The following is a 27,846-nucleotide window of genomic DNA, read 5'->3' as shown; positions in this document are numbered from 1 at the left end:
TAAAATAGTGCATAATAATAAGACAAGGTAATGGTTACAGAGCAGCTTCAATGCAAAATGCAGCACAAAACAAATGGTAATTCAACACAAATGGGGTGCACAAGAAATTTCAGTGTATCTGTATAAAGGAGCATAGACCTAAGACTAAAGGCGTGTGAAAGCATCAGAGTCTGAACGAAATCTGCTAAGTTTAAAAAGAAGTGGCGGCGATACTACAGTTAAGTAGGGAGTTCAGCTGTGTGACTGCTTGTGTAATATGCTGCTTGGTAGATCCTACCTTGTATTAAAAACTGTTCTGTGTGAACTTTATTGTAGCAGCAAGTCACACATGAAGATCCGCAACTTGGGTTCCTGAAGTAATGTAGACATTGCCACTAAAATGGCTGAGTTCGTGCTCTAAACAGCTGGGGATCTTTGAATGTACACCTGTAGGCATGCTTAAAGGAAATGAGGCTGTTGTAGCAATGGAGACCTTTCTTGACAGCTGGTGTGAGGAGTAACAATATGAAGCACATCACGTGCTAGCAGAACTTGCCAAGTGCCCTGGGGCCCCTAAGTATTTAAAATCATGCGTAGAGCTGACTGGGTTGTAACTACAGTATGCTTGTATTTATCGCCATGAATGGGTTATCATCATCAGCCTGACCGCACCCACTGTAGGGCAAAGCCCTCTTCCATATCTCTCCAGTCAATCCTGTCCTGTGCTAGCTGTGGCCCCCTATCCCCACTAACTTCTTATTCTCATCCGGCCTTCTAATTTTCTGCCTCCACCTGCTACGCTTCCCTTCTCTTGGAATCTAGTCCGTTACCCTTAAACCCCATAAACCAACCACCTTAAGCACCATTGGTTATCTTGCCTTTGCATTTCATGCCCTGCCCAAACCCGTTTCTCCTCTTCATTTCGGCTTGGATGTCATTGACCCACGATTGTCACCTGACCCACTCTGCCCACTACCTGGTTTGGTTTATTGGGGTTTAACGTCCCGTACCAACTCAGGCTATGAGGGACGCCGTGAAGGGCTCCGGAAATTTCGACCACCTGGGGTTCTTTAACGTGCGCTGACATCGCACAGCACACGGGCCTCTAGAATTTCGCCTTCATCGAAATTTGGCTGCCGCGGCTGGGATTGAACCCGCATCTTTCGGGTCAGCAGCTGAGCGCCGTAACCACTGAGCCACTGCGGCGGGGCTCTGCCCACTACCTGTCTCTTAAAGTTGCACCTATCACTTTTCTTTCCATAGCTCGCTGCATTTTCCTTAACAAGTTGAACCCTTTTCGCTAGCCTCCACATTTCTGTCCCATAGGTGAGTACCAGTAAGATGCAGCTGCTGTATACTTTTCCCTTGGGGATATTGGTAAACTGCCATTCATGATCTTGGAGAAGCGGCCAAATTCACTCCACCCCATTCTTATTCTCCTAGTTATTTAACTCTCGTGATCGAGATTCGGATCTCGTGATCGTTATCCGTTATGAGTTAGCATCGATTTAACGAGGTCGGTAAAGTCGTCAGGTTATATTGTAACACTTAAATTTCACTACATCGTAATTAGCCTCCTAGCATGCTAAGAATCCGCCACAAACACACTGCGGGTAACTCACCGGAAAAACTTTTATTTGCGATTTAAGTGGTCCTTCACTTCTGCCCTTCCTTCGCCAGCAGCAACGGCATTAGCGTGTCTTGCTTAGGTATGTTACGAGCTCGTGAGCTGCCTCAGCACATCTGTCGCATGCCCGATGCACTCGTCTCGAGTTTTGGTTTGCTGTCACCATCATCCTCTTGTAAGTGCCCTGAGCACACTGCCGACACGACGATGCGCTACGCCGCTGCCACCACTGCGACCTCGTGACCGGGGGTGGCGGCGGCGGCCTCGTCGCAGGCCTTGCCATCTGCTCCCCTCCCGCTCCCCCTACCCTTCCCCCTTACACTCCTTTCTTTCTCCATGTCAGCGAGAGTGCAAAGTGTCTTGGTGTCCTCCAGTCACCAACCAAAGAAATGAAATCAGGCCCACCCCGCTCCTCACATGCCACCGTAAGCGCGAGTGTGTCTTTTTTGCACATACGCACGTCGTCTGTGTGAGAAGCGAGGTTGTCAGGTATGTAGCGCGTGACGGGCTTCACAGCTGACGAGTGTGCCAACGGCACTGACCCTTCCTTTTACTAAACTTTTTGGCATCTGTATATGCGATAACCGCAGTGCTCGAGGGCTGGCCTGGCAGGCCGCCAAGGTTACGCAGACGCTCATGCCAGCCTCTCCCATACTAAGCCGGATGGCGTGGCCAGCGACGCGTTCCCCAGTGTGATTGTCGTCGTATCTGCGTCTGCCTGCGCTTTGTATATGAAAGCCGGGAGGCGCCCGTATTACATACGCACTCCGATGCGTGCTTTGGCACACGCTGCGCTCAAAACACTCGCGCCCGTGATAGTTTTTTCTTAGGTGGTTTGTTTCCAGCCAGCAATTAAATTTTATTACATTGAAAGTGTGGCAAAATCTACTTCATTATATTGAAGCTAAAAATACATGGTGTTCTATGGACGCGAAGTCCTGAAAACTGGAATACTTCGTTACATCAAGGATTTCGCTACACTGAAGTTCATTACATCGAGGTTTAACTTCGGCATGCAACAACTACATTCTTTTTTATCTTGCAGGGAAGTTACTGAGAATGAAGAATTCCTTGCACTTCCCGCAAACCAGGTGGCACATCTCATTTCTAGCGACAGGCTGTCAGTTCCCTCAGAGGAGCAGGTAGGTGGTAACATACAATATTTGAGCCTTACTCTAAGCTTACCTTCTGTTAATATTTGTGAAATTCTTTGAGGTGATGTTTATTTTTGTACAGAATATTTTAGTGTTTTTGACTGTTGTTTCCTGAGATTGGTTTGTGTGGTGTTGCTTTGTTTGAACTGGGGATTTTTAGTGAATGTGTTTGGCAAGGCTTTGGTGTTATGTTTTGAAATCGCAGAAGTATTGAAGGCAGCAGTTTCAGTAACAGCGGGTTACATTCATTTATTCACTCATGGCATGTAGAGAAGCATGGATGCGTGCTGAGGCTGCTGGAGTCTCTGGGTGTTAATACACGAATTTCGCGACCACTAAATCTTGTTTTAGACAGGTCCTTGCTCAGGTTCTGTAGTGAGTGTGTGCCATTGGGTGGCATAGTGATGCTGCAATATGATGCTTGAGTGTCTTGCACATTTCTGTTGATGATACTAGTACCATGCAGAAAGGTGTATAGCTTGCTGCTTCTGTATTTTGTTAGCATTGTTTTTATAAGAAATGACTTCCTTATAAATCTGCTTGATTGATTGGTGCTAATCGTTATTGTTGCTAGTTATTAACCACAGATGAATAAACTAAAATGACAGATAAGTGATGCCATTTGCTTATAAAGGATTTCACTACTGCCCTTTTTTCTTGCGACGATTTAGAAGGCTGAATGTGTGGCACTGTCCTGAAATTACATGGCATTGCAAAGTGGACACACTGTATGTAGCATCTCAGCACACTGGTGCATCTGGCCATATAGCGTGGCAGTGTGATATCACAGCAGCAGCTATTAACTTACGCATTGATCACTCTTTTGGCAAATTACCTTGCTCTTAGTTATGCGCAAAGGTTTGAATTATATTTGCTGAGAGTTTGTTTTACTTTGAGTAGAGAGTGTGGGGATACACATGAATCCCCTGCCCCATTGTAACGGCCGCGCGTAATTATCACGCGATGCTATGCGCGCGCCGTTCGGGAGGTTTTGCGAGGGAGGGCACTCTCGCTACCCCCGCTTCCTTTCGCTCCCCGCCGCGGAGACTTTCCCTCTTTCCCCTCTTACAACGGAGAGACCTCCTCTCCACAGCCCGGGAGGAGACGCGATTCTCCCGAGGCTCGCTCGTCTTCTGGCGGGAGCCGTGCACACGCACGGATCAGAGATCTGCCACGGAGACCGCTGCCCTTATCGCCCGGCCACCGTGTGTGACTTGACCGCCGCGGGCCGTGAGCGAGGAACCACGCGAGGTGAGCGGAACCCTCTTCCCCCACATTTTTGCGTGCGTTCTTTCCTTTGTGTTTTTCACCCTCGTACGCGAGCGGAACCCTCTCCATCGTTACGGCGGTTGTATTGTTGCTGCTGCACTGTATTGCTCGGGAGCAATAAACGCTCCTCCGAGTAGCATACTCGTGTTTGTCCCCTCTGGCCCGAGCCCACCGTGGTTGCGACTCACCGCACCGCGGGTTGGGGGTCACAGCTCTGACTGCTAGGGCTGGCACGCTGGTGCTAGAGAGCGACAACTGCTTCTAGCCCTTTGAGCGTTACTACAAGAATAGACCCCCATATTCTTGGCGCCCAACGTGAGGCCAGAGGTGTGACAAACCGAGTGTCTGTGTGACCGACTGCCGACATACAGACTAGCCATGGCGGCGAGCGGGATTGACATCCAGTCCCTGCTGTGGTTGTCCAATACGGCTTCTCAGCAGCAACATCCTGGTCACGGCACTCACTTGGCTGAGACGCCTAGGCGAGCCGTCCGGACGCCTAGCGCGATGGGCGCTACCCCTCCAGCGTTACGACTTTACCGTGCGCTACAGGAGGGGCAAGAACAACGTGGTGGCGGACGCACTTTCGCCCGCGCCCGTTGACGGCTTGGGAAGTAACAACACTGCCCACTCCGCCGCGCCCGACAGCCAGAGCAGCGCGACTGCCGCGCAGCTCACACAACGCCCCGAGGGAAGGGACACCCCGCCTTCCCAGGGCGAAAGCGTGAACCACTTGGAAGGCGTCAGTTCCGTGGTGAGCGTTTTCAGCAGAAGGGAGCTATTGGAGGCACAGCGGGAGGATCCATTTTGCCGAAAAGTGTTCGACGGGCTCAGGGAGCCGGGCGGCGCGGCTGCGGCGCACATGGAGGCAACTGGTATTGTTGTCCGTGCGGGGCGCTCGAACACAGCTGGTAATGCTGTGAGCGCGATGGATTCCTATCTGCTCGACTCCGATGGCATCCTGCTGAGATATATCCCCTCCGAGAAGGATACACACGAGTCCTTCAAGGTGGTGATTCCACGCACGTTGAGAGGAGCACTTTTACGCTACTTTCATGACACGTGCATCGCTGGGCATGCGAGTGGCCCTAAGACTTACCTCAAGTTGTGCCGCCTCGCTACCTGGCCTGGCATGAAGCGGGATGCGATACGCTACGCCCGCTCGTGCGACGTGTGCCAGAGGGAACGAGTGGCCTGTGGAGAACACCCTCCCCCGCCAACAGGCAGCCGCACCGAGACGCAAGGCTCGACAACAGAGCCCGGCGCCTCGTTACAACTTGCGCCCACGGCAGAAACAACTCTGACCAACGCGCAGGGAGTAATTTCTCCTGCTTAATATGGACGGAACACCCCTTCCATATTTCGCAGCACGGCTTCCGGAGCAAGCACACGCTTTCTCGTCGGAAAAGACCGAGCGGGGTTAGACTAGCTCAAAAAAAAAAAAAATGTGTAAATTGGTAATGTAACTAAAAAGAAAAGATAGCCTTGCAGCCGCAGGCCAGCCTTCACAGCGTGCCCGGAGGAGAGCCAGCGGACGCCGCAGCGACCGTTGCTGCTTCGAACACCGAGAGCCAGGCCGTTTGGAAGGCGGCCGCATTCCGGAGCCAAGAGCCCGCTGTCGCCACCAAGTTGCGCAGAAGAAGAACAGCTTCCGGTCGGCCGCGGGACGAGCGAACGAGAATTCGGAGAAACCGGGGCCTGTGTCTACCATGGCGAAAACTGCAGCAGAGAGGCCGCCTTGGAGTCCCCCTGTCCCCGCGGCAGCGGCTTCGCCCGCAAGAGAAGCTTGGTGCCCCGCTGGGCCCGCCTCGCAAGTCCTCTGCGGCAGAGGGAAAATGGGTCGGCGCGCCTTTGTCGCCCCCCAACGAGAGGAAAAGAGGGCGAGCCAAGAGCAAGCGGTTCATCCAGCTGAGTGGGGGCCTGCCGTACGCTACGACACGGTGCGTAATTGCCCTGAGCCTGCCTGCCGCCCGCGCGTCCCGGCAAAGCTGCCCTGGCCGACTCACTGGACCTGCGGTCATCGACCCCCTTCAACCCTGGGCTCCACGGTCGTCCATGGCGGTCGTCTACACTGCCTTCCTGCCCTGGCGTCCACGGCCTTCGACGGCGGCACTGCTGGCTGTGAGCTGAATCTGTTCTTAATTCGTTTTAAAGTTAAACGGCGTTTCGCCGGCCCCACTCGGTATACCCTTTTGTGTGAACGCGGTCACTTTTCAGCCGTAGGGCAGTTTTAAGGAGGGGGGGATGTGGGGATACACATGAATCCCCTGCCCCATTGTAACGGCCGCGCGTAATTATCACGCGATGCTATGCGCGCGCCGTTCGGGAGGTTTTGCGAGGGAGGGCACTCTCGCCACCCCCGCTTCCTTTCGCTCCCCGCCGCGGAGACTTCCCCTCTTTCCCCTCTTACAACGGAGAGACCTCCTCTCCACAGCCCGGGAGGAGACGCGATTCTCCCGAGGCTCGCGCTCGTCTTCTGGCGGGAGCCGTGCATACGCACGGGTCAGAGATCTGCCACGGAGACCGCTGCCCTTATCGCCCGGCCACCGTGTGTGACTTGACCGCCGCGGGCCGTGAGCGAGGAACCACGCGAGGTGAGCGGAACCTTCTTCCCCCACATTTTTGCGTGCGTTCTTTCCTTTGTCTTTTTCACCCCCGTACGCGAGCGGAACACTCGCCCTCGTTACGGCGGTTGTATTGTTGCTGCTGCATTGTATTGCTCGGGAGCAATAAACGCTCCTCCGAGTAGCATACTCGTGTTTGTCCCCTCTGGCCCGAACCCGCCGTGGTTGCGACTCACCGCACCGCGGGTTGGGGGTCACAGCTCTGACTGCTAGGGCTGGCACGCTGGTGCTAGAGAGCGACAACTGCTTCTAGCCCTTTGAGCGTTACTACAAGAATAGACCCCCATAAGAGAAGTAAAGCTACTATAGATATGTGCTCCTGTTGGGGATGGTAGTAGAGAGCAACATGCAACCCTTGAAGATTTCACAGCACTGATGCCTCATTCACTGGTTGCGTCCCTTTGCATGCATACTCTTTCTGCGATTGCAGGTCTTTGAAGCAGTGATGAACTGGGTGAACCAAGACTTGGCCAACCGGGAGTCACAGCTAGGCTCCTTGATGGAGCATGTGCGGCTGCCGCTGCTTTCCCAGGAGTACCTGGTGCAGCGTGTGGAGGAGGAACCCTTGCTTAAAGGGAACCTCCCCTGCAAGGACTTCCTCATTGAGGCCATGAAGTACCACCTGTTGCGTGCCGATCAGAAAGCCCTCTATGCCACGCCACGAACCAAGCCTCGAACACCGGTCGGACGCCCCAAGGTTTGCTACCGCACGTTCATGTTTCTTGTTGGGCCTGATGCTGTGAATACTGTGCGTTAGCTTGCACTCTATGCTCTAAGAAGCCACCAGGTGCAAGGGAGGGTATTTTTTTTCTTTTTTGCAGAAAATTTAGAAATTTCTTGGAGCACCTGCCTGTGAAGGCAAATACTGGAAGACATCTATTATTGCTGCACAGCTACCATAGTCCTCTATAAAAGTAGCAATAAAATTCCAATAAAGAAGGGTGTTAGGCAAGGAGGTACGATGTCGCCAATGCTGTTCACACCTGTTTGCAGGAGGTATTCCGGGGACTGGAATGGGAACAGTTGGGGATAAGAGTTAATGAGGAATACCTCAGTAATCTGCGATACACTGACGACATTGCCTTGCCAAGTCACTCAGGTGAACTGTAAAGTATGATCAATGAGATAGACGGGCAGAGCAGAAAGGTGGGCCTAAAAATTAATATACAGAAAACCAAAGTAATGTTCAACAGTCTCGCAAGGGAACAGCAGTTCACAATTGGTAGTGAGGTGATGGAAGTGGTAAGGGAATGCGTCTACTTAGGGCAAGTAGTGACCCCAGGCCCGAATCATGGGAGTAAAATAACTAGAATGGGGTGGAGCGCATTTGGCAAGTTCTCTCTGATGATGAATAGCAGTTTACCAATATCTCTCCAGAGAAAAGCACATAACAGCTGTATCTTGCCAGTACTCAGGTATGGGGCAGAAACGTGGAGGCTAACGAAATGGGTTCAACTTAATTTGAAGACAGCACAGCAAGCTATGGAAAGGAAAGTGATAGGTGTAACGTTAAGAGACAGGAAGAGGGCAGAGTGGGTGAGGGAACAAAAGCAGGTTAAGGACATCCTAGTCCGTATCAAGAGGAAGAAATGGGCTTGGGCAGGGCATGTAATGCAAAGGCAAGATAATCGATGGTTCTTAAGAGTAGCAGGCTGGATTCCAAGAGAAGGCAGGGGGCAGCAGAAATTTAGTTGGGTGGATGAGATTTAAGAAGTTTGCAGGGATAAGGTGGCTGCAGCTGGTACAGGACAGGGTTAATTGGAGAGATATGGGAGAGGCCTTTGCCCTTTGGTGGGCATTGTCAGGCTGATGATGGTGCTGATGAATGGGTAGAGATAACTGCAGCAACGCGCACACCGCAGCGCATCTTTCTTTTAAAAATTCAGAGGTCATAACAAGCAATGTACCATATATTGACACATATAAGATTATTATTTTTACAAAAACGGCCGTTCTAAATTTGGGGGTCGACTTTTATGTGGCACCGACTTGTATGCAGGGTATAACATAGTTTCGCCTGAGCCATGGGTAGTGCATGCCCCACGCCGATGCCCATGCTCGGCTGGATACATGGAACTCCATATGTAAAAAAAAAAAAAGTTGTTGAATTCATTTGTAAATTGCTTCCGGTAAAAAAAAAAAAAAAAAAGAAAAATATTCAGAGGTCATTTAAGACTGCTCAAGTGCTGTGAAGGCGAAAGCATTAGGGTGTCATCGTGAATGCTCGACCTCGATGCAGTGTTCTCACTGAAAAATAAAATGTAGACGCGCCTCCAAACACTGATTCCACAAACACTGAATCCACAAAGGTCCAAGTGAAACACTCGAACACTCAGTTCGAATACTTGTCATGAGCTATCCTCCAACCTGACTAAGAGATGTATACTACTATATGCAGTGAGAAATCATATGACACCACCAGCTACAGTGTACAATTAATGGTTGCATTGCAGTTTTGATAAATTGGTTTTTGAGGAAAGGAAATAACGCAGTAACTGTCTCACATCTTGGTGGACACCTCAACCGCACCTTAAGGGAAGAGGTAAAGAGTCTGGGAAGGTGTACAGTTGAAGGCGCATATGTCGTAGGTTCGAATCCCTGTCGCAAGCTAACTTGGCTAACGCATGTAAGCTATAGACCAACACCATGTTTACAAACAAAACGGGGGTTTGCGGCTGGCAGTTCCATCTGAGGGTGAAAAGTAGGCTTAGCTTCTGTAGGAATACATGGAAGGAAAAGTTTTCAAAGCAGTTTTCTCATTTTGCAGCGCACCCATGTTGTAGTCCCTTCATAAAGAACAACCAAATTCATCATAGAACAGGCTCTGAAAGTATCAAGTGTCATTTCGAAGGGAAATTATGTTTATTTGAAACACCGTGAAACATGTACTATCAGCAACGAATGAAACGCGAACAAGAAAACTGAGGTGGCAACACAAAAACAACAACATATTAGCTCCTGGATTAGAAATGCAAGCGAGGTTGAATAACACATCTAAAGAAGAGTCTTCGCGCCTTCAAAATTGATATAGTACGAGCTAGTATAGAGCTCACCCCGGTGAAGAGCCGCGTATTTTGCAGTCCGTGGTTCGGTTGTCTTGTTCGTGTTTCATTTCTTGCTGATAGTGCATGAGAGTCAACCCCGGCTGGGGGAACGGAACGGGAGTGTGACCCATAGAAACACATGTGAGCGAAACTATCCAGAATATGTTTCTCTTCCTGGAGTGCCTGGCCATTTGTTAGCCATTTGTTAACATTTGGCAAGTGCTTCGAAGAGTACGACAAATTATACTGCATCATTTTAAAGCTATCGCTTTAAAATGCCACAGTGAATGTGTACTAAGCTAGCATACCCCCATAAAGCGCTGTTATCCGCTGGATGTTTCCCAGAACCACGCAAGCGTCACATGTAGTCTGGCATGCTACCTCGTGCGCTACGTGTTCTTGCAAGTACTACCGTTCAAACGATAGCAAGGTTTACTTTGAAAACAGTCCTCAGAAAGATAAATGAACTGTTTGCTGCATTGTAACGGACGACTAACACCGTGATTACACACGTAGGTGGCTCCGGCGTAGCTGTCATCAGTCAGGGTGTGTTTCATTGCATCACATGTAACATCAGGAATTGCACCACTCTGGAGAGAAGTACATATATTCGTTCATTCAGTTGCAAGTTTCTGGGCCAAAAAAGCAGCTTTGCATGCTGAACAAATGGGGAAGCGATTGTAACAGGTGTCATTATTTGACTTCACTACAGAAATAAAATGCTTGGGAATTGAGTTTGTAGTCCCTTCAGTGTGTGTTAGTTGAAAAATTAATGATTGTGGTGGGTTCCTCATGCCCTCAGATGTACTTTCATGCGGTGCAAAAAAGCAGGTGCAAATCAAGCTCTTGAAGAAGCACGACTTATTACTGCCAGGTGTCTCATCTGTTAGTGGTGTAGGGCAGGCTTCATTATTATTTGCCTGTGCAGAAGTTATGAAAACCTTGTCCAGCAGAATGTTTTCATCTCTGTGTCACTGCCCGTGACACAACGATGAGCTTTCGCATTTGTTGCACATTGTTGTCGAATTGATGCAGTGAAAGGCTGTTGTAGGCAAGCATGCCAGAGTAGTGAGAAATGCTATCTGCTGGTAGTTGACTGGGCAGGTACGACCTTTAAACACATTGCGAGGTATCAGCTGCTTTTAGGGCACTATGCACTGTACAATGTTGCCAATGGCAACAAAATGTACAGCAAGTCTGATTCCTTGTTTTATCATTTCAATTCTACGAGTATGGTTCTTAGCATGTCATAACGCCATGCTTCCATGAAATTTCAGTGCACTTCCACACTGCCACCCTGTGTTGAAAGCACTTGCCATAGTGTGGATGTTGGTGGTCAGGCTTCCTAACAAATGCTAAAATGTGCTGAAATTACGTGTCGATTGGTGCCAAGCACAACTAAGTATAACCCACCCCAGCAGATAATTCCCACCAAGACACTGCACTTCCAGCATCTTGGCAGGTCTCAAGGTCATTCGAGGTTGCATGTGCTACTTCTGCCTGTAGATTTCCTATCCCAATGAGCTATTTCCTTTCAGCCATATGTCATGCTTCTGATAGTGATCTGATCCACTGTAGGGGGAAGCCTTCCATCCATGTTTTGCCTGCTGTGCTGGCCATCTTATCGTATTTGCATTCAAAGGCGCACATCTAACTTTGGATTTCTGAACTAGCCTGGCCTTTGGGTGCTCTTTGCAGATGCTGCTGGTAGTAGGGGGCCAAGCACCCAAGGCCATTCGCAGTGTGGAGTGCCTGGACCTGCAGCGCGAGCGCTGGCTGCAGCTGGCTGAACTTCCCAGTCGGCGATGCCGTGCTGGTCTTGCCCTTCTTGATGGACGGGTTTTCACTGTGGGTGGCTTCAATGGCTCACTACGTGTGCGCACTGTTGACATCTATGATCCTGTGAGGGATCAGGTGAGGATTTTCCTCTTCTTCTTCAACAGAGCTGTTTACCAACAAAAAGGAAAAAATGTTTTTTACTGAATTCTATATCTCCTTCATGTTCGTAAAGTGAAATAGAGCTTGCACAAATTTGTAGCAACCTTTTTGGTATCATACCATGGCAACCATGGTATGATTCCAAGGTGACAGGATTGAATCCTGGCCATGGTGGCTGCATTTTGATGAAGGTAAAATGCAAAATGCCCGTGTACTGTGCGATGTCAGCCCACGGTGAAGAATCCCAGGTGGTCCAAATTAATCCAGAGCCCTCCACTACAGTATCTCTCATAGCCCATGTGTCACTTCGGGATGCTACACCCTGCATACCACATACCACACAGTATGGGGTGATGTGTCACAGCCAGCTGATAGGTAAAGAATCCACTTGGCTCTTGGTCCATGTCGATTCTATCACATGCCTGTTGTGATGCCAGAAGTGCGCAGTACCACCATGGAGAGAAGAACAGAAGGTTAGGATGAAGGATAGAGGATATGCCAGCACTGTCGTTCCATCTTTGAGTGCTGTTTCGTCACCATAAAAGTTTAAGGATTAAGCATCCAAAGAAGCACAAGAGTGCAAAATTCATTAGCTTTTAGCTATATCTGTTTAAATGCATATAATCACCTTAATTCGAAGCCTGTAGGACTGCGTAAAATATTCAAATCAAGTAGGTTTTCGAATTCTCTGAAATCAAAGCATAGCGAAAAAGGAAAGCGTGAAATGTTGTTCAGCTGCTTGTAGCGCTTCAGAATTGCTACCATTGCACTCAACAATGCCATGGTGCCGCGTTACTGTCGGTTACCTGAAATTTTGTCACACTGGTTTCAATGCCCACAGGGCAATGCTCATCACCGTTCGCCAGCGCTTTTATACTCCGATGTTCCTGGCGTGTGCGAGGGCGGTGGCCAAGGTCAATACGTCAGGTTACTGGCATGACGGAGCTCTGAGGCACACGTGCAGATGTAAGTTTAAGAGTAGCAACGAGAAAAGAGCGCACGTGGTCTATCTGGCGAGTCCGGGCGTAGCACGGTGTGCTGTAAAAGCTCATGAATTTTAACTTCAACGGACCTGAAAAACATTCGAATTACTATCTGGAATTTAGAATTATCAGATAACCCCCCCCCCCCCCCCCCCCAAAAGAAAGTGAAAAGCTATTCGCATTACAGCAAATTTATTGAACTGCACTGCAACGACAACCTTCTGCAGTTTCATCAAATACTTTACTGCGTGCACACTGTTGGGAATGTCGAAGCAAAATTGCTCAAAAATGGTAGGGGGTTCCATGACATCTTTCACGATGTGATTCGGTAGCAGTACAGCCTCCTCACGAGTGGCGCCGCCGCTTGTGAGGTGGCTCCACTGCACCAGTAGCGAACAGCATGGGATGAAAGTGAAGTTTCGGCACGCTGAGTGAACAGAACTACGTGGACGGTAACAAACACATCGCCTCCAGTCGGGCGTGACGTCTTTTAGTAAAAAATTAGACCTGTGGCGAGTGTCAGTCAGCACCTGGCTGGCCGATGCGCGGCGGGGGCTATTTTTCGGAGATGGGGCCCTCTGATCGTTGTCACGCCTGCCGTTTGTGCGCTTGTCAGAAGAGTACGGGCGGCACTGTAGCTTGCAGTTTAGTCTTGAGGAAGGCTATTTGGACCATTGCTTGTTGCTGTGTCGGTCATACCTCGACATGTCTCTCCCTCTGGAGCCTGTCCAAATTAACCAGTGCGAGCCTGGCTGCATCTGAATTAACAAGCCTTTGAAGCCATTAGCTAGGACCACGCGAGCAGTCCGAGTTGACTGCTTAATTAATTAGGTTTTAATGCATTTTTAATCGACCAGTTCGGCACAGCGTGCGGGAAAAAACTTTTCTTTGTGTCGTAGAGCAGTATGAGCAGGGCTGTGCTCCCAAATCTCGATCGGGTGCCGGTGAACTATACAGGGATGCTTTGGCCTGCGTGTTGTTGCTGAGGCGCATGCCGAGTCATGAGTGCTGGCACATGGCAGCCCAGGTCTTCGAATTAACCGAGCTGGAGCAAGCTAATGGCTGGAATTATGCGGTAAAATTTACATCGCATATTACGGGACCACATAAATTGTGCCAATTATCCAAGTTGTACCAATTATCCGAGATTTGAATTAACCGATACCGAATTATCAAAGCTTTTGTGTATGGTGGATGGAAGTCTGTCAGGGCAGACACTGGTGCTGTATCCTCCATTTTGCAGCTTGTGTATTTTCTCTCCGTGTGTAACTACAAGATGGGGCTTGCCGTGCAGTACCTGAAGGGAGCAGCACCATGAAGTCAGTGTGTTGTTTATTTTTCATGAACAGTGTGTACTGTGGTAGAAGGTCATATATTGCGGTAGAACCTGTCGGCAGTATTGGCATGTGGTTAAACAGACCGGCAGCCGAATTTTAAGGATCCCAATTTTTTTTTTTTTAGTACAACTGAGAGCTTATTGTAGAAATTCTGCAGAATATTTTCGAAGGTAATTTTTTTAGTCAGCAGACATGCTTGTTCTTAAGTTTCCCAATACTGGAAATCATCATAAGCGAGCCGGATAGTGATTGCATGTAGGAAAACTGGGGAACCAGAGACTGATATGGACCAAGCTGCCAGGCAGTGATTAGATTTGTAGCTTAGCGTAGTTTCCCCAAGTCGCGTGACCACAACTCACTTGAATCTCACAACTCACAGCACGCTCACATACATCTCATTGAGAACAGTTTGATTGGTCTGACAAAGCCAAAACACTGTGGCACTACCTAGTAAGGTCAACTGAAAGCACTTAATGCGGTGATACAGTTTGAGCGCAGCCTTTTAACCTGTACTTTTTTTGTATCAAAAGATGCATCAAACAGTATAAGTCATTATAAACCAAAACACACTTTTTAAAACATTATGCATTATTTAAGATAAAATCATATTTTTCTTAGATGTGGTCGCATGGCGGGGTACAACAACAATACCAGTGTTTTACCGCAGAGTATTGCTTTATCTTGTTTATGCTATTTTTAAGGCCAACATAATAGAGGCTTAGCTGAAATGTATTAATGCAGACATATATACCAATTTGGAGGACGCAGGCTGCGCACGTGCAGTGCCCCTGCCTGGTCGCGCCCCTACCACTGTGCAGCATGTGCAGCTGGTGTCCGGTAAACCGATTTATGTCTACGCTAATGCATCTCTGCTATGCTGAAAGCCTCTAATAATATAAGTCCTAGTAATCCGCCATGATGGCTCAGTGGTTATGGCGCTCGGCTGCCGACCTGAAATACGCGGGTTCAATCCTGGCCGCGGTGGTCGAATTTCGATGGAGGCGAAGTTCTAGAGGCCCATGTGCTGTGCGATGTCAGTGCACGTTAAAGAGCCCCAGGTGGTCGAAATTTCCGGAGCCCTTCACTACGGCGTCCCTCATAGCCTGAGTCGCTTTGGGACATTAAACCCCAATAAACCAAACCTATAAGTCCTAGTTCCATCACTATCAGAACACCCGATTCTGTTAGTATGAGCAAAGGTGTTTTCATTTCCGACAACTTATTTATCAACATATTTTGATAAACAAATAATGTCTTTTGACTGGGGCAGGCTCATATGTACTGATCATTTGTAATGCTATGAGTTACCGATACAGAGTTTTTCTGGTATATACCGCAACTCCCAAAGGAAAATAAAGCGAAAACTTAGAAACCCCCGCAGCCTCTGGATTGACAAAGAAATTCTTGAACTCTGCTACATTAAAAGCAAGCTTCAGAAAAGCTGCTGGAAAAGCCCGTTGTTAAAGGGACACTGAGGAGAAATTGAAGTTGACTTGCATCGACAGAATACCAGCTCCTGATTACAAAAACGCCATTCATACTGACAACAAAGCTCCTGTAACATAGAAAAGAGCAAGAACCAAAATACAGGTATCGCCGCCACAGGCCAAACTCGCAAGTACAAGCTTCATGGCGTCATAGAACAAAACAGTGTTGCTAGAACGAATGGTTCTAGCAACACCAGGAACCGAGAAACCATGCATCACTGAGGCGCAGCCAATGCATGCGCAAATCTCCTTGACGTCACCAGGTGGCGCCACGTACCCGATAGCTACGCGCGCTCCTGCAGCGCCGGGACCAATCAGCGCTTGTTCTCAGCGGTATGGGGGCTCCCGGTATTCCGCTAACGGTAACAAGGTACACGGTATGCTAAAGGCGTCTATTTGCGAGAACTTCGTTGACGACTTCGAGAACGGGATCCATTGTAACGCTGGCAAAACGCCAGTGCAAATGTAAACGAAGCGACGGCCGCAATAGCCGATAGATGCCTTCAACGTGCGGCCGGCGGTAGCTTTCTTTTCGGCTGCTGCTGGGCCGCACTGCTGGCCGCCAGAAATCACGGAGTCTGCGTTACGTCATGTGAATGTCATGTTTCACGTCACTTAGTTCTGTGTCGTCATAGCAGAATCCCAAGTTTGAATCAGAGCGGCGGGAAAAACTATTTCAACTTCGAATCCAAATTTCTTAGAAATAAATGCATCTTTCGCTGCCGGCCAAGTGGCAACAAAGCCATGAAATGCCGAACTATCGGATTTTGCTATAAAAAAAATATTAATAGAGCTCTCCTCAGTGTCCCTTTAAGACTACATATGAAGAATTCAGACAAATAAGAAATAAACTAATGGTGAAAATAAGAGTAGCTAAAAAACGTTATCACGTACAGAAATTTTCTGCCTCCCGCTGCGGTTCCGGAACAACCTGGAGTATAGTGAACACGGTTCTAGGAAGATCACTTAGGCGTACAACTGATGATACAATAAAGCAAGCTTTGCCAAACTTTGAAAGCAAGGAACTGGCTGAAGATTTTAATAAGCACTTCAATGCCTCTGTGATGAAGTTACGCCTAATACTTTGTGTTTTGCACGCAGCAAAGCAAAAAACTCAAACATTCATTCTGCTTACCTGTCTTCTATCTCAGAAACTGAACTCTGGAATATAGCAAAAAAAAAAAAACCCTAAATAGCCTGGTTACGACGGCATTAGAATAAAGGATATTGTTGTGCATTTTGATAAACTGAAAGCAGTGTTGCTTCGCATCATTAGTGAAACCCTAAAAACAGGCCATATTCATAAGAAATTGAAAACCAGCGTAGTAAGACTCTTTTTAAAAAAAAAGATCACAAAGTGTTTACGATAACTACAGACCAATAACTATCCTTTCATCTATTGCCTGCATCTTTGAAAGGTTGTTCATGCTGGTATGGTGTCATTCTGTCAAAAATATGGTTTACTAAGCCAAGCTCCATATGGTTTTTTTCCTGGAATACAACACAACTGGGGCCGCCGCGGTGGCTCAGTGGCTATGGTGCTCGGCTGCTGGCCCGAAAGACGTGCGTTCGATCCCGGCCGCGGCGGTTGAATTTCCTTGGAGGAGACATTCTAGAGGATGTCAGTGCACGTTAAAGAACCCCAGGTGGTCGAAATTTCCGGAGCCCTCCACTACGGCGTCTCTCATAGCCTTAGCCGCTTTGGGACGTTAAACCCCATAAACCAACCAACAACACAACTGGCCTTTTAGAAGACTTCATTGACATTATTTGCTCTGAAATTGACCAGAACCATATTGTTCTAACACTTTTTCATGACCTTCAGAAAGCATTCAGTACAATTAACCATCAACTTCTACTACATAAAATAGGTAATTTTGGCTTCAGGGGGCCATACCAGTCATTATTTTATAATTACTTCAAAGAACGACAACAGTGTGTAAAAATAGGAGGCTGTTACAGTAAGTTGTTAGATGTTAACTGAGGAGTACCTCAAGGGTCAGTCCTAGGAGCCCTCTTATTCAATATTTACATTAACGATCAAGCCAGTTTACCGCTGCAAACCAAGCTATATTTGCCCTTGCCTGGAACATCTTGTAACGAACTTGGAGGTATACTTCAAACAGATATAGAACACGTGCTCTCTTGGTTTTCACTGCATGCAGTAGTCGCTAACAAAGCCAAACCAAATCTTGTATGTTTCCACAATCCACATAAAAGTCGTAATAAATTCCGAGCCAATTTACTTGCAGTAACACTTGCTCTGGGAATTCATTTGTCCCAGTGGAACTGGTAACAGTGCAGAATACCTAGAAATGACATTCGACAACACACTGTCTCGGAATATATTCATATCGCGGTAGTTGCAAAGAAGCTAAGAACGGTTTGTGCATATCTATTCTCCCTGAGATCATTATGTGTACAAGAGCTTAGGCGAATCAGTACTAAGATATGGTCTTTCCTTTTATGGTTTCGCGTCTGCATGAAAATTAAATGTAATAAATAGTATTCCAAGAAAAATTGCCTCTAGCCTGTCATACAGAACACAGTTTCATAATGAACATGTATCACTCAGCATGAATCATTTTGATACGTTATTCATAGAGAAGCAGTTCTTATTTGATATTTTATATAAACATGACTTCTCTGGTTGCTTCAAATTGAAAAACATAAAAACACGGCCCTTGCGCCACACAGAGAAATTTATTATTCCTCATGTGTACACCAACTACGGAAAGAGAACCCGCACATTTCATGTACCTTCAAGTTCAACAAATTTACCATACTCACCTCTGTTCGAAAAATTATGCAATTTATACGGTAATTTGTGCAGTCAAATGAATGAAACCGTATGCTTTTCCTATGCTGCCCAATTGATAAAATATTCATCGGTAAAGTGCTCTTGTTTTATACTAGTGTTAAAAAGATAATTCACGTGTGAAAGTGCCCTCTCCTGTTTTTTATGTATAATGTTGAAAATGTACTGTTGTTCATATACTCTATGTCACTGTGTCATAATACCTTGTTTTGAGTCTCGCTGCTTCGTGACACGCAAGTGTTCTACTTCTTCATAATCTGTGCTTATCTCTGTTTTGAATGCTGTGTGCTTCCATTGTTATGTTTATTTTGTACATGGCTCTGCCCTAATGCAATAATGATGTACTGCCCAGCCACGCTGACAAGCATTATTGCTTGAAAACTGCCCGCTTACTCTTTTTTTGTTCCTGATAGAAAGCTTAAGGGGGGATGAGGGTCTTGAAAACTTTTTTGTTATTTGTTAACATACGTTTTTGAAACTTAGCACCTGGGTGTATCATTGAATGCTGATTTCGAATATGCATTTAGATTTCAAATATCTCAGCTGGAAGGAAATATATGCCAAAATAAAATATCCTAATTAGGTCATTTCTTACGGGCCTTTTAAGTAATTTATCAGTTAAATAAACATTTTTAAAGAATAAGCAGACATTTGCAAAGGCCCAAAGCACATCCTAAAGCTAACAGAATGTCTACAAACTAATTTTGTTGGTCATAAATAAACAACAAAGTTGGAAAGAAAAAATGACATGGCGGCAATTAGCCCACACTTCGCCTAATTGCTCATATATCATGTTTAAAGGAAAAAAAAAACTTTAGCATGTGCTTTGGGCCTTTGCAAATGTCTACTTATTCTTAAAAAATCATTCTTTAACTGATAAATTACTATAAAGGCCCGTAAGAAATTGCCTAATTTGAATGTTATTTTGCGATAAATTTTCTTCCAGGTGAGATATATGAAATCTAAATGCATATTTGAAATCAGCATTCTATGATACACCTGCATGCTAAGTTTCAACAAGTTATGTTGAAAAATAAAAAACAAGTTTTCAAGACCCTCATCCCCCCTTAAGTTGTGTTCTACAGTCTGGGAAGGAAACAGTTTATGATTGGCAGTGAGGTATTGGAAGTGGTAAGGGAATACACCTATCAGGGGCAAGTAGTGAGTGGTGGAGATATGGACCATGACAGTGAAGTAGTTTGGGAAATAAAATTGGTGTGAGGAGCATTTGGTAGGAGGTACTCTCAGTTTGTGAATAGCAGCTTAGCAATAGCCCTTAAGAGAAAAGTATATTAGTAATAGCTGTATGTTGCCAGTGCTCACCTATGGGGAGGAAACTTGGAGGCTAATGCTCCAAGTAATGCTCCGTGGCCTTGTGGTAGAGCATCCGCCTCGCATTCGGGAGGTGCTGGGTTCGATCCCCAGTGCCGCCGGATACCCACCGGTTTCTTTAATGGGTACAAGATTTCCCCTGGCCTGGTGCTCGGCTCTTCTAGGGTGAAATGCTTGGGAAAAGGGTCTTAGACCAAACAGTTGGCTTGGCTTGAAGCTGAATTCTGGACAGCACACCGAGCCATGGAACGGAAAACAGTGGAAAATTGGTAAGAAATAGGAGGGAAGTAGATTTGGTTTGGCAACAAACACAAGTTGATGATGGCTGAAATCAAGAGGAGGAAATGCACATGAGCTGGGAATGTAATGCAAAGAACAAGTAATCTGTGATCCCTTCGGGTTACAGAGTGGATTCCAGAGTAGGTTAGTGTAGGGGCAGCAGAGAGTCAGGTGGGCAGATGAGTAAGGAAGTTTGCAGGGATAGGGTGGTCACAGTAGCTGGCACAGGACAAGCTTTATTGGAAGTTTTAAGAGAGAGACCTTTGTCTTGCAGTGGGCATAGCTGGACTGTTGTACAGTGCTCGTGCAGCCATTGCTTTGGTGTTGACAATCCGTACACTGTTTGGCAGTGATGGAGGCGTGTAGCTGCTTACGTCGAGCTTAGTTCAGCTTGATGCATTTCATTGCAGAGTTAGGTGGTGTGTATCTAGTTATACGCCAGTACTAGTTTGCAGGCACAATGCTATAGTGTGCTAAGGTGCAATTGTGTTTGGCTTTGTTCATATGTTGAGTGCCTGACAGATTCACAGCAGTTGCCGCCTACTTCAGCTTATTGAAAAGATAACAGCATGTTCATGGAAACTAGTTAGGCTTGGAGCAATTACTGCTGTCTTTGAGCGTCCTATATTGTTCCTGTCTTTTTTTCTCGTCCGTGCAACGTCCGCGCAGCGTTATAGCCAAGCCCACTTATAACGGCCACAGTACTATTACGAACTTGGCGGTGCTACCATTGAAATCTGTATTAGAGCAATGGCACTGGGTCTGAGATGCAATGAACATCTTCACAATTTAAAACAACTCGGGCCATTGAATGTGAAAGCAGAAAGGTATTGGCTGTGTTTAAAAATGTGATGAGCCCCCTTCACCTCACACACGAACTCCCTGTCAATGGCCAGGTTAGGTTTTTAGATATCCAGCTTCATTTAAAAGGTGGTTGTGTCAACTGGTGCTGTGATCCGTGCACCAACAAACCACTTCTGCCTTTCAACTCTGCCCTTTGTAAAAAAAGCTCATTAAATGAGCTACTGCCATGTAGTGCCTAAAGAAAGTTCTCGGCAAATCTTGCCCGTACCTTATCCGAGATGCGTCAGCCATCAAGTCGCTGCTGAATGCTGCATATCCTCAGCATTCCTCATTTTGGTTGCAGAGGGCCTTCTCAAAAAGATGCATACAAAGCCACAGACGTGTGGAGCCCGCGCACTGTATAGGCCGAAGGTATCTGCGATACCTTACATCCACACGTTATCGCATAATCTGAAAAAGGTGGCCCAGCTTTATGACGTGAAAGTTGTGTTCTCTGCACCTCACAAGTTGTCAGAGCTCTGCAGAATGACTGACCCGGACGCAACCCAGCAACGTGGCTGCGGCAAGAAGCACAGGGGCTCTTTTGTTGAATGGGCAGAAGGCGTAATATATCATATTCCCTTAAGGTGTGAAAAAGTGTTCGTTGGCCATACTGGGAGGTGTGTTAACGGTAGGTTAAGGGAGCACGTAAAGAACATAAAAAATGTGTGTGAAGGATAAGATTTTGAAGGTTTTCTGTCAAGTCATTGTCTGTCTTGCAAGGGCTGTTCATCCAGCTTAAAAATTCCGTTATTAAAAGAGCAAAAATAAGGGAGGGCACTTAAGACTGCTTGCATGCTTTGAATACGAAAGTATTGTTTACTTATTATTATTATTATTATTATTATTATTTGTTTATTCATTTTTAAATTTATTTCTCTTCCTTTCTAATGGCGCACCTTCTTATTAGCATACAGTCGCAGGGCAACGCATATTCTAGATTCACCTTTGTTCGCCAAAAAGCAACGCTGTTTTGTGGCCTATGGGTTGCATGCTTGCCTCGCAGTTTTGAAAAGTCTTGGGTTGAATTCGCCGCACCTTCGGAAGAAATTTTATTTTTCTTTGATACCACGGTGAGATCATCTGGGATTTTTGGGATCACTGCTGCTGGATTTCGTTGCCGATGAGCCATGTAATGCTTTCGCATTAAAACGCTTGTCACACAGGAAATCGTAGAATTTGAACGGATTTCTAGACTTGGGGAGGGCAGCGTCAGCATGGCCTCCATCACCCTTTTATACACAGAGCTGGCATAGTTGTGCATGCGCAGACAATTACCCCTGGCACGGACAGCATGTATATATTTGTGAATCGTTGTCAACAAAAGTTGCTGGAAGTTCAGCGCCCGTGCTTGTCTACTTCCACATGCCATCATGAATCCAATCGGATCATTTCACAAAGCAGGCAGGAAAGCTTACTACATTGCATTAAAGTGGTGCCGTGGCTTTGTGCAGTGCTGTTGGTGATTATGGGGCAGTGGCACACTTGTTCATCAAAGAAGAAGCAAGGGTTGCAGTGCCGTATACCATCCACCAGGGCAGATGGAATAGCTTTGTTCTGGTGTGACGTGGTGTTCTTGGTTGCGGTGCCTCAGCATTTGCAGTAATGCTTGCACAGTGTTGCATTGTTATTTGGGGGCTTACATGCATCTCAGCTAGTTACTTTGAGTTCTTTAGTGCGCATTATCGCTGTTCATCTTGTGTTTACAGTGGAGCCAGGCACCGAGTATGGAGGCTCGGAGGAGCACTTTAGGTGTGGCTGTTCTAAACAACCAGATCTACGCTGTTGGTGGATTCGATGGCTCTACTGGGCTGAACAGTGCCGAGAGATATGATCCACACACTGAAGAATGGACAGCTATTGCATCTATGAGCACCCGTCGGAGCAGTGTTGGTGTAGGCGTTCTGAATGGTATGTGCGCTTATCTTCATTAATTGGAGTGCTTTTGCTTGCCCTTTTGCACTTTCATTTTGCACTTTCATTTTGCGTTTGAAAAGGATGCTCACCGGAGCATGTTGTCAAAAGTCATTGTGTATGTGTACATGGTTGCGCAATTAGCAGTATTCCGTGTGTATGCATGCATGTGTGTGTGCGCTGATCAGGAATGCTTTCCTGGGTATACTTTAGGCATGTAGATGAGATACATGTTGGAACGTTGGAGCATGGTGTTACATGCACTTTCGCGATGTACTTCTGGTGGCTGCCATAGGTATTTTATTTTTTATAGAGGGTCTGTTAAAAGCACATTGGCTTGAAACCAAATTACCTTAACTGGCCTGATGGATGCACTCACATAATGAATGCACCCATTAGATATTGGTCCTGCACCCTCTAGATTTTAATTTTTTTTTTTTTTTCAGAAAAAGTGTGTTATGTAGATAAATATGATATGCATGCACCAATCCTTATAACACTCATAAGCAGTCAGAAACAGTGGTGAATAAAAGCAGCACACTCCGGGAATTGTGCATAACAACTTTTGTGAGATTTTTTTTATCATTCATAGCACTAGGTGCTTAGACTTTAATAAGACGTCAATGATATTTTTGCCATAGTGTGTTACTGCAGACCTCCAGACTGACTTGAACATGCTCGACTGAAATCAAAGCTGTCTGCATTTGTGCATGTTTATGATGCCCTTGCTTTGGTTTGCGATACAGGCCTTCTGTACGCTGTTGGTGGGTACGATGGTGCGTCAAGGCAGTGCCTGAGCTCGGTGGAGCGCTACGACCCCAAAGAAGAAGAGTGGTCCCTTGTAGCTGATATGTCTGCAAGGCGCAGCGGTGCTGGTGTTGGAGTCCTGGATGGAGTGCTGTATGCTGTCGGAGGCCATGATGGGCCCCTGGTTCGCAAAAGCGTCGAGTGCTACCACCCCGAGTCAAACTCTTGGTCCCATGTGCCAGACATGGCCCTGGCTAGGCGCAACGCAGGTCAGTGCACCTTTCTCGTGGGTGAGGTTTCGTGCTCGTAGCTGATTTTATGAGGGCTTAAAAGTACAGTTGTATGTGCTCAGTTAGGTTGGACGGGAAGAGCGTGAAAATATGGTGAAAATGCGTGGCTTCTGCTTTCCTGCGTGAATGTGGCTTTCACTTTTTTTTTTTTCTTTTAGAATTCAGACAGCTGTCTTCACATGCACTTTTGTCAAGCTAATGTTCCGTTGCTTTGGTGTTACTTTGCACATGTTCAAAAGACGGAATGTTCATAAATTCATCCACTTGCGACAGGATATATGGTTATGGCTGCATGTGCTAAAATCTATTACCATATAAAGTCGAACCTCATTGTAACGAAACGGTTTATAATGCAATAATGAATATAATGAAGGAACGAAGATTCCCCTTGATAGCTCGGCCAACACAGGCTATAATGAAGCTACGGCTATAAAGAAGTAATCGCCAGACCCCTTCAACTTCATTATAATGAGGTTCAACTGTACTACGCATCGCATGAGCATACCTGTGTGCAGCAAAAAATTCAAGCCGAGAAGACTTTGTTAATGAAACCTGTTCAGGTTGCTATGTGTGCTACGACTGTCTGTTGCCCTTTGTTTATGGAAACACCAACTACTGCACTCTAGCTGTGGCGCCTGATGGCCTTGTACAATGGCATTTTGTTCTTGCAATCACAAGCTATCACAAGTTCAATTCAAAGCATGTTGAAGTTCCCCTCAGTTGATTTCATGTTTAACTTACCTTGACTCTTGCAGTCAAAACACTAATTCCAGTGTCTAGGCCAGTGGTTGCCAAATGGGGCCTATGACTATTCAGGAGCCTAATTGACCCCCTCCCCCTGCATCCTTGGCTTTACCAGATGAAGTTTTGTGTGTTTATTAATGTTCACCTGAGTTGAGCCATGCCTCTTCAGGGAATTGCATATTTCACAAGAGTATACTAAAAGTTCAGTGCTGCACTGTGCCAGCATAGTGCATAGATGAATGCACTGCTCTTTCAGTCTTTTGTCATAGTGCTAGCTCAATTGTTTGTAAAGTTGCATCAGCTGCACCTTTTATAATACTGCTTCTATCCCTTTTCCATGGGTGCTGCTATCGCCTTCACTGATGCATTCATCGCAGAGAACCACAGACCTCATCATTAGAGTTCACTGTCTTGCACATTGAAATTCATATTAAAAAGAGAAGTGTTTTACTGCTTGACGATTTAGTTTGCAGGATGTTAGCTTCATTACTAAAACGCCTGAAGCAAGTGCTGGACTTGCCTAAAGTTTGCCTTCTGTCTCTAGTACATTGCATTTTAAATGTCAGCTTATTCCACGACAGTCCAAAATGCATGGATTGCCAAATGCACTGTTATATAAACATTAGGCTAATACAATTAGCAAAGTCGAAAAGTTCTTATCAAGGGAATAGTGTTCTTCCCACGAGAGACAAACATGCTGCTTCATTTTTGCTCAACTGTCCTGCTCTACTAGGTGTCGTGGCTATGGATGGCCTGCTGTATGTTGTTGGCGGCGATGATGGGTCATCCAACCTTTCATCTGTGGAAGTTTACAATCCCAAGACCAAATCCTGGAACATCCTGAGCACTTTCATGACCATTGGTCGTAGCTACGCAGGGGTGACAATCATTGACAGGCCACTTTAAGAGGCTGCTCAAAGATTGCAGCTTGACCTGAAGGCGTGTGTGCAGCTTTTTACTGCAGCGCCTTTCAGTGTGTGGGAAAAAATGCTTCTTCGTGAAATCACCTCTGTTTCCACTTTGTTCACAGCAAGTGGCATCAGGTCAAGCATCTCTAACGGAGCCATTCATTGTGGTATGACTTTACCTTTCCATCTCAGCAGCACAGAAATTAAACACAAACGAGAATACGCGCATAATTTTTTGTCACCTCGGAAACAAGTCACCTGCCAGCTGCAGTGTAGTCTTTCAAGACACGTTTTAATGCAAGAGTGTTAAGGGAAACCAGCGTAGTCCATCGCTGTGTAGAGAAACTCTGGATTGGTTGAAAAAGGTGGCTACGTCACACTTAGAGCGGCGGAATTGAAAAGTGATTAAAACTGCTGATCATAAGGTCGCAGCATTACTCAAACATTGTAGGACATATAAGTATATAAAGTAAGTGAATTGTGCTGAAAAGAAAATTGGTGTATAATTAGTCGGGAATTGAGCCCGTTACCCTTGGGTTGTGAGTCAGACACACTAGCCCTCGGTAATATGTACGTCATGTGGTTTTTCACATAATGATTGTGATTGTTGAAGAAGAAATAGTGTCTGTGTCTATGTGGACAAGAGGAGCCGATGACGAGACCTATTAATGCTATCGCGCAGTGCTTCAAAGACGGAGCTTAAGAGTTCCCATTTTTACAGGCACACACAAAGATTAGCTAAGAGAGATGTTGCGTTTTGAAGTTACATTCCAGTTGCATTCCAGATGGTGATTCCTGAAACCTGATGCCCGTAGTTCCCCATGCAATTTTATGGGTCACATCTTGTGACATGCTGCTAGAATTGTGAGCCAGCATACACCAGTCTAAGCCCATGATGCACAGGACATGAGCAGATCAAAGTGATATGAATGTGCCAATTTTGCATTGTGTAGCTTTGGCTTGTGAAATGCAAAATGAGATTGCCACAATGGCATTTTAAAGTGTACTGCACGAACCACCACACATAGCATAAGCGAGTACTGTGTCTGCATGCATGACTGCTTGCTATGGCTACAGGTGCCGATATATTTAGCTGTGAAATGGAGACAACCTTAGGGCACATAGTGCACTTTTGTGCATCGACTGTTCAAAAGACAATTTCCAGCATGTCTGTGCATGTCTTTTAATGTTCATTGTGTGGACCTGAAAAAAGGAAAATGATGCGTAGCATGGAAAATAAGGAATTTGGTACAACGCATGGCCAGTGGGATTTTCTGGAATGTGTTAAACATGACCCAGAGATAAACATATTCAGGCTATTTGGTTGCACAGATTGCATAGCAGACCAACCAGACACATTATGACGGTTGCTCATTTATACACAAGTGTAGCGCTTTATCTCCGAGAGGTTTAACTGCAAATTTGTATATGTCAGCCTTGTGCTTTCATGTGTATAGCAAGTTATATGTATATATGTGTATGTATGGTTTGATATAAAGATGGTTGCTGGTTGAAAGTGTGTGCTGTCCCATTTTGTTTCCAGCGATTGTGACAACATGCTGGAGCTCACTAGATTGTTGCTAAAGCCTCTAGACTCTGGCAAACTTTTGGCATACAAGTCTTCATTGAATCAGCATGTGGCAGTTTGCTTAGGGGAACTGTAAACCCCAATGTGAAGTCAGCCAACAATGATAGATTACCTCTCAAGGGTATCATATTGTTCACAGTTCACCAAAAAATAGTGCACTACAGAAGAATAGTGTAGATATCAAATGCCTGTGGCAACACGACATACTTTTCCGAGCTACAACTCTCAAGAAATGAGAATGAGTGCATTGATTGCCTAGCAGACGGAGAAATCTGTGCATAATGAAAATTACATGCCCTGTTGCCAAGAGTATGCATCGGCATGAAATGCTTACAGAACCTATGTAGCATATTCTAGAAGTCTTGTGCTAGATGCTATCTTTGATTCAATCCTGGCCAAGTCACACATGCCTTTAGGATGGAATTGGGCTGCCTAGGATGCTTTCACATGCAGCTGCATAAAATTGCTGTTGCTTTCAGCATTTCAGATGTGTAAATTTCATGAATTTGTTGACTGGCTCATAAACTAAGGGCTCCGGTAATAAAAAAAAAATAAGGCTTTTCATGGCCTTGGGATCATCCAGTTCCATCAACTAGTTGCAGCACTACTAGCACACATGATGACAATGATTCATACCCTTCCACTTTGTGTCCGTGCAATCTGCGCACTCTTAAATGTTTGGTTTATTGGGGTTTAACGTCCCAAAGCAACTCTGGCTATGAGGGACGCCGTAGTGAAGGGCTCTGGAAATGTCAACCACCTGGGGTTCTTTAATGTGCACTGACATCGCACAGCACATGGGCCTCTAGAATTTCGCCTTCATCAAAATTCGGCCACCACGGCCGGGATCGAACCTGCGTCTTTCGGGTCAGCAGCCGAGCGCCGTAACCACTCGGCCACCGCGGCAGGGCACTCACTCCTAAAGGGACAAAGCAGACAAC

The 27,846-nt window shown here is 46.2% G+C and overlaps 2 protein-coding genes across 2 annotated transcripts in view; both read left to right on the top strand.

Annotated features, from left to right (window-relative positions):
- kel (kelch protein) overlaps positions 1–26,833 on the top strand; it is a 32,633-nt gene extending 5,800 nt beyond the window's left edge. The window contains exons 5-10 of the mRNA XM_089581344.1: positions 2,652–2,748; positions 7,084–7,350; positions 11,396–11,611; positions 22,424–22,625; positions 23,375–23,644; positions 25,143–26,833. Coding sequence (XP_089437470.1) covers positions 2,652–2,748; positions 7,084–7,350; positions 11,396–11,611; positions 22,424–22,625; positions 23,375–23,644; positions 25,143–25,315 — 1,225 coding nt within the window. The 3' untranslated portion in view covers positions 25,316–26,833. The remainder of the gene's footprint in view (positions 1–2,651; positions 2,749–7,083; positions 7,351–11,395; positions 11,612–22,423; positions 22,626–23,374; positions 23,645–25,142) is intronic.
- LOC149352185 (maternal embryonic leucine zipper kinase-like) overlaps positions 1–27,846 on the top strand; it is a 192,031-nt gene that overhangs the window by 17,285 nt on the left and 146,900 nt on the right. The window lies entirely within an intron of this gene.

Source organism: Amblyomma mixtum, chromosome 3, assembly GCF_055824585.1.
Source record: "Amblyomma mixtum isolate Tamu chromosome 3, ASM5582458v1, whole genome shotgun sequence".
NCBI lineage: Eukaryota > Metazoa > Arthropoda > Arachnida > Ixodida > Ixodidae > Amblyomma > Amblyomma mixtum.
The sequence above is the reverse complement of the archived record's forward strand: the minus strand, read 5'-3'. Positions and strand labels throughout refer to the sequence as shown.